We start from the raw sequence: 15,230 nt of genomic DNA, 5'->3' as shown, positions 1-15,230 counted from the left end.
TATTTATTAAAAAAAAAAAGAAAATGAGAATGTAAAAGATGTAAAAGGGTATGGGAATGGAGATATTTTCCAAAATAGACAGAAAAAATGAGAAAGCAGCAAGTGATGAAGGTCTGTGTAGGTTTGTTATGATGCATAAAGGATGAAACAAAAATAATATTCGCATAATCTTAAAATGTCTATGGTCATAGTTTAGTCAACTAGTTTAAGGAACAAAGTATATATCTAGTCAAAGTTTATCTGAGAATATTTGGTTTTTTGCCCAAGCCTTATCTACATAACACATAATTAAAAATACCAGACTGGTAGAACTAACCTTATTGGATGTTTAATAGCCGTAGTTTGAGGCCTATACTAATGGGGTCAGAGGGACTTAAAGGACAGTTTTTGCCCCTTGTTCTCCAAGGTTGACTAAGTTCCAGGGGACTATGGAACATCTCTCAAAATGTCCTGTAACTCTGGTGAGTCAGCAGGACCTTTGACTCCTCTTCCCATAGATGGAACTGTTAAAAGAAAGGATCAGGAGTTCCTCCTGAGCCCATGTGACCCCTGAGGAAACCACATCTTCAAATGACCTTAAGTGAATAAATCACTTGATTTATTTCTGCCAACTGTATGCTCTTAAATACCCAAAAGGAAAGAATAACCAAAGAGTAAAGTCATCAGTATATTTAAGAGTACAAGGGATTCTACTTCCTCGACATTAGGTTTATGTCTATGTAAAAAGTTATTTCGATAAATATTTCTCACTGATGATTTGGTTCCCAACCAGAAAGTGCTGCTCAGATGTAAGACTTCAAATCTTGGTTTCCTGTGCCATAGTCCCCACCACTAGGTAAGGGAGATGGCCAGGTATCTTCCAAAAGTGATGGATTAATTTGTTTTCTCCCCTACCTAGAAGCCTTTGAGAGGGAACTGACACTGATTCTAACCAATCCAACACCTATCAAAATACCTGAAGGCAAATCCTGAATCACTCACTTTACAGTCCAGCCTTAGAGGGAAAAAGAAAAATGAGGAGGACCCCAATAGAGGGATGCTTTTGGAAAGCCTTGTCAAGAAATTCCAATGGACTCTCACATAACATTTGAAAATTGCCCTGTTCTTTTTTCTAGTTCCCTGTCTAGAACTTGTAATGCTAATTACTCTTGCCTTTACTTCTTCACATCTCCTATTCATGATTCAAAGACCTTCTTTTCCTCCTTGAGATAAAAGTTATGTAATTTGGGAGTCTTTTAGGTAGACCCACTGAAGGGGTACCCCAATTGCCTCACCCCGTGTCCCTGTTCAGCATGGAAGAAGCCAGAGCAGTCTGCGTCCTGATTCCCTATTGGCAATTTCGGTAACCTCTTCAGAGGATGGTGTATTAAGTATAGGAGGTAGGAGTTGGCTAAGCAGTTAGGGTAAAAAGACCCCAAAGAAAAGTAGCCAGTTTCTTGGCTAAAACTCACAGTGTTCTTGGATCTCTTAGCAACTTACTCTGTTCCAAAGGCCAAAGATGTCAAAAATATTTGGGAGCTTTTATCTAATCCTTAAAAGATTTTAGGGTTACCTCTTCAGAGGGGGGAATGTTAGAGTAGCCAAAAGCCCCATAAAAAAAAAAAAATCAAAGAAGAAAGAGTACCTGAAGTTATCAGAAAAAAGTGATGGGGAGATATGGAGTTGGAGGGGAGGGAATGGGCATGGATTTGATCAAAACACCTTATATGCATGTACGAAATTCTCAATATATTAAAAAAAATTTTGTTTAGTTTATATGTGTGTTTGCCTGAGTGTTACCTATGTGCATGCAAGTAGTTGTGAGCCACCATGTGGGTGCTGGGGACTGAACCCAGGTCCTCTGAAGAGCAGTGAGTGGGCCTTAACCATGGAGTTGTATCATCAACCAGTCCTGGAATGCCATTTTATTATACTGTATTTGTTGATATATGAATGAATATGTCACCAATTTAGTGAATATGTTCAAAAGTGGAAATAGTTTCACTATGGTGAAGCCTGTTTCCTTTTTATTGAGACAGGGTTTCCCTGTAGCTCCAGCTGCCTGGAACTCACTCTGTAGACCAGGCTGGCCTTGAACTCACAAGAGATCCGCCTGCCTCTGCCTCCCGAGTGCTGGGATTAAACGTGTGCACCACCATGCCTGGCTTCGTTTGCTTTTTCAAAAATTGTAACAAATCATAATATTCTTCTGGAATTTGAGGTTCTCAAAACACTCCAAAGGTATGTGTGACATAAATTTGAGAATATTTGTGACATGGGCTTGGGAAGTACTGGCTCAAAAAGATACTCCTGAGCAAAGAGTCAGCTCTAGGCTTCCCAAATATCATTTTATTAATTTACTTTTAATTTTATTGGCAAAGGGTTTCATGTATTCCTGGTACTCCAGGCGGACCTTGAACTCCTGATCCTTCTGCCTTTGCCTCCCAAATTCTGGGATCACAGGACTGGGATTACAGACATCAACATCCCAGCCACTTCTCATTTAAGAACTTTCTCCGTTCTGATGCTGTTCCTTCCATTTCACCTAGAAGTCTCACAACTTGCTGAATAGCTATGACTTATTGAAAGCATAACAAAGAATGGGGTTAGGAAGAGATGGAGGTACCCTAGCAAAGACCAGCATCCTCTGAAGCAAGTCAAGAACTTTTCATTCATTCAGCAAGTATTTTATTCCTTCTGTTAAGGACTGAATAGTGTTTCCCTTACTCAACTGTTGGAAGCTTTCACCCCCTAGTACATTAGAATGTGACTGTATTTGGAACTAAGGCCTTTTGTTTTTAACTTTGAGATAGGGCTTTTCAAGAGATAATTAAGATCTCATGCAATCTTCTTGGTGGTACCTAAAACCCATTTGTTTAGTGTCCTTATAGGGCAAGAGGGGCTGGAGATAGTAGAGTACTTGCCCTGGGTTCCATCCCCAGAACCCATATAAACAAAATAGTAATGAGACCTCAGAGAGGTCTCTATTTCTCCACAAGAACTGAATGCCAGGCCTCCCGTATTAGCTACAAACAGTAAGGCAAGGAACTATCTCAAAGAGCTCTCTTCCCCTCTATTTCCCCTCTATCCCCACCCCCATGTTTCTCTAATGCTGAAGATTAAATCCAGGGCCTTCTGCATGCTAGGCAAGCACTCTATCTATTTCCGAACTATCCTCAGTACTATACCAGGGAAGTACTGGTAAACAACTTTAAAATAAAGGGTAAATATATCAGTCTTGTTTGAGGAAAGGAGGGTTTTGGAAGAGAAAGCCTGAAAGTCACAGGCTTTTAGGGAGGAGGGACAGCATTAACATTAACAAAAGGAGAGGGCAAGAGACCAGGCTGCTGGAGAGGGACAGGTATTAGGGAGGTACATGATTGGCACTCTGTAGCTTAAATCATCTCCTTTTAAGATGGGCTAGGGATGTGACTTCAGGTGATGGAGTGCTTGCTTAACATATATGAAGCCCTGGGTTCAGTCCCTAGCACTACATAAAGTAGGCATGGTGATGCACATATGCAATCCCAGCACTTGAGAGGTGGAGGCAGTAAGATCAGAAGTCAAGGTCATCCATGGCCACATAGGAGTTTCAAGGTAACACGAGTTCCTGCTTCAAAGTAATAAAAAAGAAAAAAAGTTACTAAAACTCCAACTCATCCTTGACCAGTTCCAAAATTCTTTTGTCTGTACCATCATCCACTTAAAACGTACACCTACTCCACTCCTGTTTTTGTTTGAAACAGTCTTACAGTCCATGCTGGCCTTGATCTCCTGATTTTCCTGCCTTGCCTCCCGATTACAGGCATGAGCAATCGGCCTGGATCACTCCTGTTCCTGTTAAAATTACTTCCTAAGTACTTCATTCCCAAGAGCAGGAATTTGACTTTTATGCCCATCTATCTCTAACGACTAGTAGTGTTTAATTAGTTTAAGTTCAAAAACTTCTATTCTGTGCCTCTTCAAGAGGTAGGAGTCCGAAATTCTTTGCATTAATCCATGTCAGCATATTTGGTGGCTTTTCTAAAGGTGACCACCCCTTCAGCTCCCAACACAGACAAGTGACTTCTCACCATAGTTATCTTACCAGGTAAGGGTTCCTTGTGTATCCTTGTCCTTCACCTCGATTTTCTTGTCCATTTGAATATTTTCCCGCTCCATCTAGTTCTCTCTCTCACACATATTCAATATCTTTCTTTTAAGGTCCTTCTCCAGCACCTTGACTGTAAACAGTACTTAGTTCAATAGACTGTTGTTTCACTCCTAATTGAAAACAAGTCCAAGATTTTTAAAAATCAGTGACAAGGGCTGCAGAGATGGCCCAACAGTTAAGAACAATGGTTGTTCTTGCAGAAGACCTGGGTTCGAATCCCAGCACCCACATGGCAGCTAACGACTGTCCGTAACTCGTCCCAGGGGATCCGACAGCCTCTTCTGTCCTCCTTGAGCATTGTACGGCAGGCAATACATGCATACACATAAAGAAAATAAAAATAATAAAATTAAAAAAAAACAATCAGTGGCAAAGGCAAGCCAAGTTTTAAGTCATTGGTCTTTGCTAACTGCCACTCAGGAGTTAAATCCAATCAAATATAAATTAATATTAGTAATTCAGTAAAACCTCTTAAATTTTGTTCCTTAAAATTTATTTTTGTGTTTTGCCTGCATGTAAGTGCACTCATGCTTGCAATACCACAGAGGCCGGAAGAGGATGTCAGATCCCCAGGAATTATAGTTATGTTGTTAGCTGCCATGTGGGTGCTGGGAACCAAATCCAGGTCCTCTGTAAGAGCTGCCAGTGCTCTTAACCAAAACTATCTTTCAAGCCCCTGAAACTTAAAAACTTTAAAAATATATAAAACCTAGATTATGGCTGGGCATGGTGGCACATGCCTTTAATCCCAGCACTCGGAAGGCAGAGGCAGGCAGGTATCTGTGAATTCAAGGCCAGCCTGGTCTACATTGTGAGTTCCAGGCCAGCTGAGGCTACAGAGAGCCTTTTTGTCGCGAAAAAAAAAAAAAAAAAAAAACATCAAAAAACCTAGATTGCTGTTCTTGAATCACTGAAAAATTTTTTTTCTTATTTCATTATATAATGTTAAGAACATGGTTAAAGATCAAATATTTTGTGTTCAAGCCCTTTTCTTTCTTTTTGGAGACAGGGTCTCACTATGAAGCCCTGGCTGCGTGGAACATGCATGTATGCTATCTAGAATAGGTTAGCCTCAAATTTAGAGACTTGCTTGCCTCTGCCTCCTGAGTGCTGGGATTAAAGGTGTGAGCTACCATGCCTGGCCACAAAGGTAGATGCATGTATGCCATAATGCATGTGGAGGTCAGAAGACAACTTGCAGGAGTCAAATTTTTCACTCCACCATATGGGTAGGTGGGTAGGCAGGGGAGGACTGAACTCAGTCATCAGACTTGGTAGTAAACACATTTTGTCATCTCATGGATCCTAACATTTTTAATTTTTTTTTTTTCTTTTTGAAACAGGGTCTCCCTGTAGCACCAGCTGGCCTGGAACTCACTATGTAGACCAGACTGGCCTCAAACTCACAGAGATCCATCTGCCTCTGCTTCCCAAGTGCTGGGATTAAAGGCGTGTGCCACCACACCCAGCACATTTTTAATTTTTGTTGTTTATAGAGTGCATATGGCATGGCAAAATGTGTGGAAGTTAGACAACTTTGTTAAGTTGGTTCTCTCCTTCCACCTTTATGTGGATTCCAGGGATCAAACTCAGGTTGCCAAGCTTGTATGGCAAGTGCCTTTACCCATTGAGCCATCTCACCAGCTCCCATGCCCTACCTTCATGCTTGAAAATTCTAAATCACTGACTATTAAGATCACTTTTTGGGGGGTGGGGTGGGGGTCTTTTCGAGACAGGGTCTCCCTGTAGCCCCAGCTGTCCTGGAACTCACTATGTAGACTAGGCTGGCCTTGAACTCAGATATCCGCCTGCCTCTGCCTCCTGAGTGCTAGGATTAAAGGCATGTGCCACCACATCCGGTTTAAGATCATTTTTAAACCTGTCCTACTTAAAAAAAAAAAATGGCATCACTTGAGTCATAATGGTAAGAACTAAGTATTTCCTATACCAGTTTTATTTAAAACACAAATAAGTATTTCTCTTTCTGTAATGGCAAATGGTTCAAATAATGCTGAACATGAATCATTGACTAATACAGGGCTTTAAATAGGAACAATTTTTTTTTTTTTAAAGCAAAAGAATAAAGGTTATATACAAAAGGGACCTGCAATCTATAGGCCAATTCCAAAAAGAAAATGAGTTTATAAAATGTGTGGTGAAACCAGAACATTTCACCCCTGCTTTGGAGAAGGGCTATCATACAACATTCAGTCAGCTGAAGATGGATTGTAGAGTGTCTATACATAAACTTCAAGTCATTTTTGCATGTGCAGAATCATCCAGATCTTCCCAAGACTGAATAGGCAGTCCTGTGGCTTTCTTCCTTTTCCACATTCCCAACAAGGCTACATGAAGTTCAACTCTTGATGAGCCGCTTACAACAGCAGTTCCTTAGGAGCCAACATGACAGGTGGTTCAGGATTTCCCTATGAGAAACAAACTGGCCACCTACAGCAAATGTCACAATGAGCAAGTCCTTCTTTCCTCCTCCTTCCAATTATGTACAGCATGTCTCATTCCAAGACTATCATCCTCATCATACTTGTTCCTTCACAAGTCTAAACCTTGAGGTGATATGAGGGAGACCAACATCAAGAAAAGAAAACTCAATTCAGAAATGAAAACTGGAAGGTATACAATACACCCCCAGAGCATTTCGGCACCCTTGCTATGGTACAATTCAGTGTACTGCTGCAGTCTGTAGGTAAATACTGGCAGCCTGGAGGGGTCTTTTTTTTTTTTTTTTTTTTTTTCTTCCTCCATGGTTAAGGGACATCAAATAAATACTAAGCTGGGAGAGCTAGAAATAAAAAATTAACCAAATTTTGTCTCTGTGATAATTCAATGCCAGAAGAAGAGGGCAGAAAACGGACAATTGAAGAAAAGGGACAATTTTCACACTAAAAAAGAATTTCCCTAGTCATATCACCATCTCTTATAAAGAATCCAGGGAATCCCAGAAGTAGAAAATTAGTTTCAGGGGACCCCTGAGGCACTTTAAAGCCTTTAAAAAATTACAGTAATAATAAATTAGCTATTGCTCTTGAGAGGCTTACAGAGCAGCTAAAGCATCGAGATTAGGTCCAAGGAGTTACAACCATATCTCATGTTTCTTGAGCTGCTCTGCCCTCTTTAAAGCTTAGATGAGTCTCCAAATAGCTTTAAAAAGACATACAATTTAACACAGACTGAGTGGGGTTTTGTTTAGTGGTAGCATGAAATTTGGTCCACAATGGTAGCAGCTGTCTTCATTTTAAACTCTGATAATATTAAGCACATTAAGACAATACATAAAAGAATACAGCAAAGAGGAAAACAGCCCAAACTGACAAACACCTCAAGGAGTCACTGAGTTCTCTTGCACCCTGTTTATCTGGATCGCTCAGTCTCATTTTTGTGGAGAGAAGGGTATTACAGAACTTTCTTCTTAAAGATGCTAAACAATGGCATCAAATACACAAAATGGTTATCAAGGGACTTAAAAGACCTGACCCCAAGAGAATCCAGGACATATACAGGTACTTCAGAGGTATACTTTTGATTTCAGGCAAATTCAACACTAAAGAAATGATCACCTCAGGTAAAAGTTAAAATAGATGAATCTAAGTCCAGTTTTTTGATGAGTTGTTTTAAGTGCTCTCACAATCACCTTCAGCTATCGATCATTTCTGACAGCTCAAGCAGAAGGTCATCCTCATCTTTCCCGGGATCCAGGTCGATCTCTGCTTCTAATTTCCCTCCTGAAATTTCCCAGATTAATTTCTCAAAATCATCTTCCACAGAGAGTGGAGGCTTTCCTGTTGAGGCAGAGCTCAGTCGGCGAGGTTTTGCAACCACGTGGGATGAGGAAGGGCCAGATACTTCTGGGGGTGAGGGCTCCGAAGAAGACTGGGTCGAAGGCAGCACAAAACTGTAGGTGAGAAATAAGAAAAACTATTAGACTTCGCTGTGCCCTTCCTCCATAGATGCTGTGCTACCCAGTCCCAAGAACACAGTTAACAAAAACTTTCTGAGGAGAAACATGTGAAAGGACACTTCACTAATTTGGAACCAAGTTTAGCCAGGTATTTTAAGTAACTTTTAAATAATAAAATATCAAATAGTAAAATATCAATAGTAGCTCTGAAGGAGAGCACACATTCTGAATTTTATGCTTTTTTGTCCTTCGTGTAAAGTTCAGCAAATTTACTTAGCTGTGCCTAACCTGTAAATGTTCACTTATTTATAGGTGTTATTCTCTAGATGACAAAACCAGTAATAGTGGTCTGGAGTTTGGTTAAGAGGGTATTACCTGTCTTTAGGTTTTTCTGTCTCAGACACGGTGACGGATTTGTCTTCAGACAGGAGTGGAACAACAGCCTGCAAAAGGTTAAGAATAAGGTAAATTAACAGGAGTAAGGCTTTTTTTCTTGTGGTGTATATTGTATATGTGTGCAGCTGTATGTACCCATGTGCATGTATGTGGAAGCCAGAGAAGAATGTTTGGTGTCTTCTATTGCTCTCTGCCTTACTCCCTTTAAAAAGACAGGGTTTCCTACCGAACCTCAAGCTTGCTGTTAAAGCTAGGCTGGGCCAGCTGGCCAGTGAGCTCCCAGGACCTACCTGGGAGCTACCAGATAATGCTCTACCCCTAATGTTGGGATTATAGGCATGCATGCGGTCACACCTGGCTTTTTTTTTAACTTAAAATTTTTATTTTTTTAAGATTTTTCAAATTAAAAAATTTTTTTTCAACTATATAACTCATTTTTTTTATTTGTTGATTTTTCTTTGTGTGTGTATTTCATACAGAACATCCCAAACAATCTTATCTACATACCCACATCCCAAACGGCACCCTCCATAGCGGCCCCCCCCCCCCGCCCATATACTCCTGTCATCTGTCTGTCATTCCTGTTACTGTCCACTGTATTGTTGGCGCCCCCATCCATTCCCCAGTGCTTGTCCATCTGCTGAATCTAGTCAGCCTATCTAGAGTTCCTTGTTTTAGGAAGGTCAGCTGTTCCTCACCTAGCAACAATCAGCTGCCAATATTCCTTTAGATAAGATTGGGGTCTGCTGTTCATTTTCCCAGTTCTATGCTGGGTTACTGTCTGGGAGGCTTTTTTATATGGGTGCTGGGGATTCAACGCAGGTCCTCATGCTTATGCAACAAGTGCTCTTACTCACTGAGCCATTTTCCTAGCTTGCATCAGGCTTTTTTACTTAAGCATATTTTCATTTGCTGCCTTCTTAGAATCATGGTTATTGGTTTAGTTTCTGTTTTGGCAGTGCTAGAGATCACATGTTAGGTAAGCACTCTACCACTGAGCTATATCCTCATCCCATACCATTCTTTAAATCTGGAACCCAAGAATCAATAATCCAAACAAAAGCTTAGTATATAGTAGCAAAATACATTGCCACCCCGCCCCCAAATCAGCTTTACAAACTGCTGTCCAGCTACTTCACAAATATTCAACTATAAACGTAAAACAGAGTGACAGCCTAAAAGAACCAAAATGCTCAGAAAATCTCATAAAGTATTATATGCAGATACAGTCAGAGAAACAGACAGAAATTTTCCTGCCACACAGAATTAAGTACCACTGAAGAGACTGCTTCTTACCACAGCTGCTTTCTTGGCTGGGCTTTCCTGCAGGACACTGCTGGAGCCGAGTGGCTTCACAGCTGCGATGACAGCAGGGTGCATCTCTACTGCCTTGCGTTTTGGAGCCAATTTGGGAGATGAAATAACCTTGACCACAGATGGCTTCACATTTACTCTGGGCTTAGCTGTAACAGACAGAACATATCTGATTAAAATGTACAATAATCTCTCTCCTGTAACTCAGAATAAGATACAAGCCTCTGGTATTAGAAATACAGAAAAAAAGCAAATGTTCGAATGAGAATGATTCACTACATACATAGTTATGATGGACACACTAAACTACACTGGCTCTTCAGTGTTACTTTTGTATTCCCTCATGTTTTTCTTTTGCAAAACTAGAGGAAAATCTGAGTGTGGTTGTAAACACTTGTAATCCCAGCACCTGGAAGACTAGGCAGGATTGAAAGTTCAAGCCCAGCTGGGCTAAATAGAAAACCTGTTTAAAAAAAAAAAAAACAAAAAAAACAGAGGAAAGATGAACAGAAGTTCTGGATAAAGCTTTTATTTATATCTGTTTTTCTTTTCCTCTTTTATTTTTTTGAGACAGGGTCTCCCTGCAGCCCCAGCTGGTCTGGACCTCATTATGTAGACCAGGCTGGCCTTGAACTCACAGAGATCCACCTGGCTCTGCCTCGTGAGTGCTGGGATCAAAGGCATGCATCACCACACCAGGTTTGTTTTTCTTTTTAAAAAAGATTGTCCATTTTCCCCTAGTTTTCTTTTTTTGAGACAGGGTCTCATACCCCATGCCATCTTCTAATTCCCTATGAAACAGAAGATGACCTTGAACTTCTGATCTTCCTGTCTCCACTTCCTGATTCAACTCTTATGAGGAGCAAGTAAGTAATCTTGTATATGATCTTGTGTATGAAACTTTTGGGAGTTGGGCGTGGTAGCACACACCTTTAATCCCAGTACTCAAGAGGCAGAGCCAGGAGGATCTCTGTGAGTTCAAGGCCAGCCTGGTCTACATAGTGAGTTCCAGGCCAGCTGGGGCTACAGGAGACCCTGTCTCAAAAAGACAAAAAACCCAAAAACTTTTGGACATTTGTGGAAAAGTAAATAAAATAATGATGCTGGCTCTTTGCCTCTAGCAACTCTGGAAAAAGTAAAAAAAAAAAAAAAAAAAAAAAAAAAAAAACAGCAGCTCAGTTATTAAATTACCCACCTCCTGATGCACATAAACTAAAAATTTCTGTGTCCTGAAAGAGAATTTTCTCTTCAGAAGCCATAGGGCTCAAGTTGTCAAAAAACAAAGTTAACACCTCATCATATGATTAACTGATTTACAAATTACAAAAGAGTAGAACTGCTGAAGTACCCAGCCTTGGTTCTCAGCCTTTCCAGTATGAGACAGCCATTGTTGGACAAGCCAGACTGTACTGTGTAAGCCAATCTAATAAGACCATCCCCTTTAAAATTTTATTTAATTATTTTTTGGTCTCTTTAAAAGAGGGTCTCTCTATAGCCCCAGCTGGCCTGGAACTCACTATGTAGACCAGGATGGCCTTGAACTCACAGAGATCTGACTGTCTCTGCCTCCTGAGTGCTGGGATTACAGGCGTGCGCCACCACACCTGGCTATTTATTTTTATTTTATGTGTATAAGTGCTTTGCTTGCATCCAAGTAGACCTTGTGCATGAATGCCCACGGAGGCCAGAGAGGGTGTGGGAACCCCTGGAACTGGACTTATGGACCACTGTTAGCCAGCACGTGGGTGCTAGGAACCAAACCTAGGTCCTCTGCAAGAGCAACCAGTGCACTGAGAGATCTCTCCAGCCCCAATAAATACCCCTTAAAAAAAACCTCTGTGTGCGTGTGTGTGTGTGTGTGCGTGTGTGTGTGTGTACTTTCATTTTATTGGTTCTGTCCCTCTTGGTTAATACAGATTGCGCTGGGATTACAGAAGTGAACTACCATACCTGGCTTTACATGGTCTTGGGGACTGATCTTAGGGCTTTGTGTTCAACTTTGCAGAACACTATCAAAAAAATATTATTACCTATCTGTGTGACCACAACTCAACTCTTGTAACTGAAACTTGGTGTTTTGATACCTTAAAGGAAGACACACTATACAAATCACTTGCCTTTACTCTTTTTTTCCAAAGTCTGTGCTGCACATTTCACATTCAATATTGAGTCCCCAATTCCAGAGGTTTCTACCTCCCCTTTCTGGGATGACTTTGTGGGAAGCTGCTTGGTCAGGTGCCGTGTGATGCCTGATACAGCAGTGAGCACTGGTTTTTCCACTACTTGAGTATAGTAAGAGGCTCCTTCTCCCCGGAGAGGTGTCAAGACTGATTTCTCTTTCTGTGAGGCCTCTTTCTCCTGCTGTTTCTGCATGTGCTTCTCTCTTGGGGTGTCACATCTCTTGACTGGAACTTTAGTGATATCCCCTGTAGTCTCATCTGAAGTCTGTGGAAAAAAATGACAGAATTAGTCTTTCTCTAGTAACTTGATTTTCATTTATAACTTTATAAATAGGCTAGCACAGTATGATTTAGAACCCGACCGAGAGAAAGCTCACTATGATATTAAACAGAGGACATGCTGATAAATATGAAAGATTAGAACCAAACATGTATGAAAACAGAAAAGCCCAGATTCTATAGGCTATATCACCATGACCCTAAGTTAAACACTAATGACTATTAAATAATCAGACACCTAATACATGAAGATTTGTTGTTGTTTGTTTTGCCTTTTTGAGACAGGGTCTCACTATGTAGTTCTGGCTGGCCTGAACTTGGCCTCAAACTCACTGTGTAGTTCTGGCTGGCCTGGAACTTGGCCTCAAACTCACGGAGATCTGCTTACTTCTGTCTCCCAAATGCTGGGATTAAAGGTGTGCACCACCAGACCAGGCCTTATACATGAAGATTAAGCAAAGGTATTGTTTTGTTTATAACTGAGTAAGATAAAATCTAAATATCCAGAAAGAGATTACATAGGCACAAATTAGATTATGTAGTCAGTAAAACAGCTTAAGGAATTACTGAAAATGCAAAGCTTAAGGCAGGCTGCAAAATGGTATACTTCATAGCTCTCAACCTGAGGTAAATGTTAAGTTCACATACAGACACAAAAGGCTTAAAGGAGATTCATGAAGAAAAAAATATGTAACAGGGTTTGTTGTTTTGGTTGAGAGAAGATCTGCATAGTTCAGGCTAGCCTCAATTCAAAATCTTCCTGCCTCAGCCTTCCAAGTGTTGAGATTATAGGCCTCTATCACCATGCCTGGGTTATTCATTCTTTTTTAAAGAAAGTCTAGTTGGGGCTGGAGAGATGGCTCAATAATTAAGAACACTGACTGTTCTTGCAGAAGACCTGGGTTTGAATCCCAGCACCCACATGGCAGCTAAAAACTGTCCATAACTCCAGTTCCAGGGGCTCTGACAGCCTCTTCTGTCCTCTGCCGGGCATTGCACAACATGGGTGCACTTACCTACATATAGGCATTACACGCATACTCATAAAATAAAATAATAAAATATTTTTTAAAAAAAGAAAAAAAGTCTAGTTGGATGTGATGGTGTATACCTGTAATCCCAGCACTTTGGAGGTGGAGGCAGGAGGATCAAGAATTCAGGGGCCCGGGCTGGAGAGATGGCTCAGCAGTTAAGAACACTGATTGTTCTTGCAGAAGACCTGGGTTCGAATCCCAGCACCTACATGACAGCTAACAACTGTCTGTAACTCCAGTCCCAGGGGATCCGACAGCCTCTTCTGACCTCTGCGGGCATTGCACAACACGGGTGCACTTACCTACATGCAGGCAATACATGACTACACGTAAAATAAAAATAACAAATAAAATATTAAAAAAAAGAATTCAAGGGCCTTGGCTCATAGCTAATTCAAGGCTAGCCTGAGCTATATGAGGCTATAGCTCAAACAAACAAACCACCCCCCCACACAAAAAGAAAAGTTTTACATGTTTTATGTTGTCTAGCAAAACATTAATGGCCAATTAAAATAACTCTGAGGACAAAGAAAACTGACATAAAAAGAACCATAAGAAACTTCCATAGGAAATTATAATCACAGTTCTGGGCTTGTAATCTAGCACTCAGGAAGGCCAAGCCAGGCAGCTTCAATTTTAAGGACATACTGGGTTTACATAGTGAGAAACTCTATCCCCCAAACAATTACCAAAACAAACAAATTAGAACCACAAAGAATATTTACCTAATGTACTGGTGAAATTTTTGACTGAAATTTACTATAAGCTAAAACTAAAAAGCACATTATCATTCACCTAGTCTTAATTTGCCATGAACAGTAACTTCACATACGCTTACCTCATTAGCCTCTGTCCTAGTCACATTGCTCTGAGAAGCAACTTCATTGCCATCCTCCAGTTTTTTCTCTTCTTTCATACCTATATTTACATTAAAAACATCATTACTTTATTCAGGCTGCAACCAGAGAAATGAGGCTAAATAAAACCTCTCTTGATGAGAATGGTTCCGTAAACTCTCAAAACCCGTATTAACATATCAAAGAGCTACATAATAATACATAATAAGCTACAGCTTATTCTGCTGAATCTAGGCTGCAAAATTTACTGAGAAGTTTTCAAAGAACTCCCTTGAAGATTCTGTGGCACATTATCCTGTCCTTTGGAATATTATTTGGCAAAGAGATACTACAGACCTGGTTTTTTGGAGATTCGGAGCAGCCTCTTTGCCCCTAGGGGGGCTTCAGGTTGAGGCCGGGGGCTGGAGCTGCTCTCAGAGCTTTGCTGCACCCTCAGGGCCTTCTCCAGTTTAATCTCCTCCAGGGTTTTAATATGCACCTCCTGCATTGACCTTGCTCTTCCTGCAGACTCCTCTGACTGTCCTTTGCTGACAACTACAGGTGGCAAAACCACTGTCTTTTTACTTTCAGTATCTGTCTTTAGCTTGATACAACTTGCATCCTTTTTGGATTTTTGTTTCTCAATTTCCTGCTGTCGATGCTTTTTTTCAGCCAGGACTTCTGAGAAGGTTTTGATCCGCACAGTGGAAGAGCTTTTTGCTCCCGATGTAGAATCATCAGCTCTTGAAGGTTCTTCTGTCTTGAGTTTGGTTTGTAATTCTCCACGTTTCTGACTGGCTCTTTCAAGAAGAATTTCTTCCAGTGTCTTCACGTGGATCTCACCAGTTTTACTAACTCTCTCTGTTGGAGAAAGAACATGCAATACTATCTTAAGGACTTATGGTCTCTACTCCTAGATTAAAACAGTCTGATAAAGAAGTATGACTTGCCTAATGTAGAGCATTAATTTCACTCTCAATTACAGAATACTCAGTGGCCCTCAAGAAAAACTGAGACAACTGCTGACTTCTATTTTTATCCAGCTTATTATTGAGGAATCTGAAAACCATTTACTAGTGGAGAAATCTACATCATTATAAACCTTATCAGTAAAAATAGCAATAAACCCCCCCCCCCCCTCCA

At 40.6% G+C, this 15,230-nt stretch overlaps 1 protein-coding gene across 2 annotated transcripts in view; it reads right to left on the bottom strand.

The window, feature by feature from the left end:
• Positions 1-6,862: 6,862 nt before the first annotated feature.
• The window catches only part of Zc3h11a (zinc finger CCCH-type containing 11A), a 26,724-nt gene continuing 18,356 nt past the window's right edge, over positions 6,863-15,230 (bottom strand). For both annotated transcript variants that reach the window (XM_029562189.1, XM_029562190.1), the window contains 6 exons: positions 14,445-14,948; positions 14,090-14,169; positions 11,876-12,203; positions 9,741-9,907; positions 8,424-8,491; positions 6,863-8,042 (listed from right to left, as the gene is read on the bottom strand). In XM_029562189.1, coding sequence (XP_029418049.1) covers positions 7,784-8,042; positions 8,424-8,491; positions 9,741-9,907; positions 11,876-12,203; positions 14,090-14,169; positions 14,445-14,948 — 1,406 coding nt within the window. In that variant the 3' untranslated portion in view covers positions 6,863-7,783. The remainder of the gene's footprint in view (positions 8,043-8,423; positions 8,492-9,740; positions 9,908-11,875; positions 12,204-14,089; positions 14,170-14,444; positions 14,949-15,230) is intronic.

This window comes from Nannospalax galili, unplaced genomic scaffold (genome assembly GCF_000622305.1).
Source record: "Nannospalax galili isolate Female #2095 unplaced genomic scaffold, S.galili_v1.0 scaffold113, whole genome shotgun sequence".
Classification (NCBI taxonomy): Eukaryota; Metazoa; Chordata; class Mammalia; order Rodentia; family Spalacidae; genus Nannospalax; species Nannospalax galili.
This window is presented reverse-complemented; position numbering and strand designations above follow the sequence as displayed.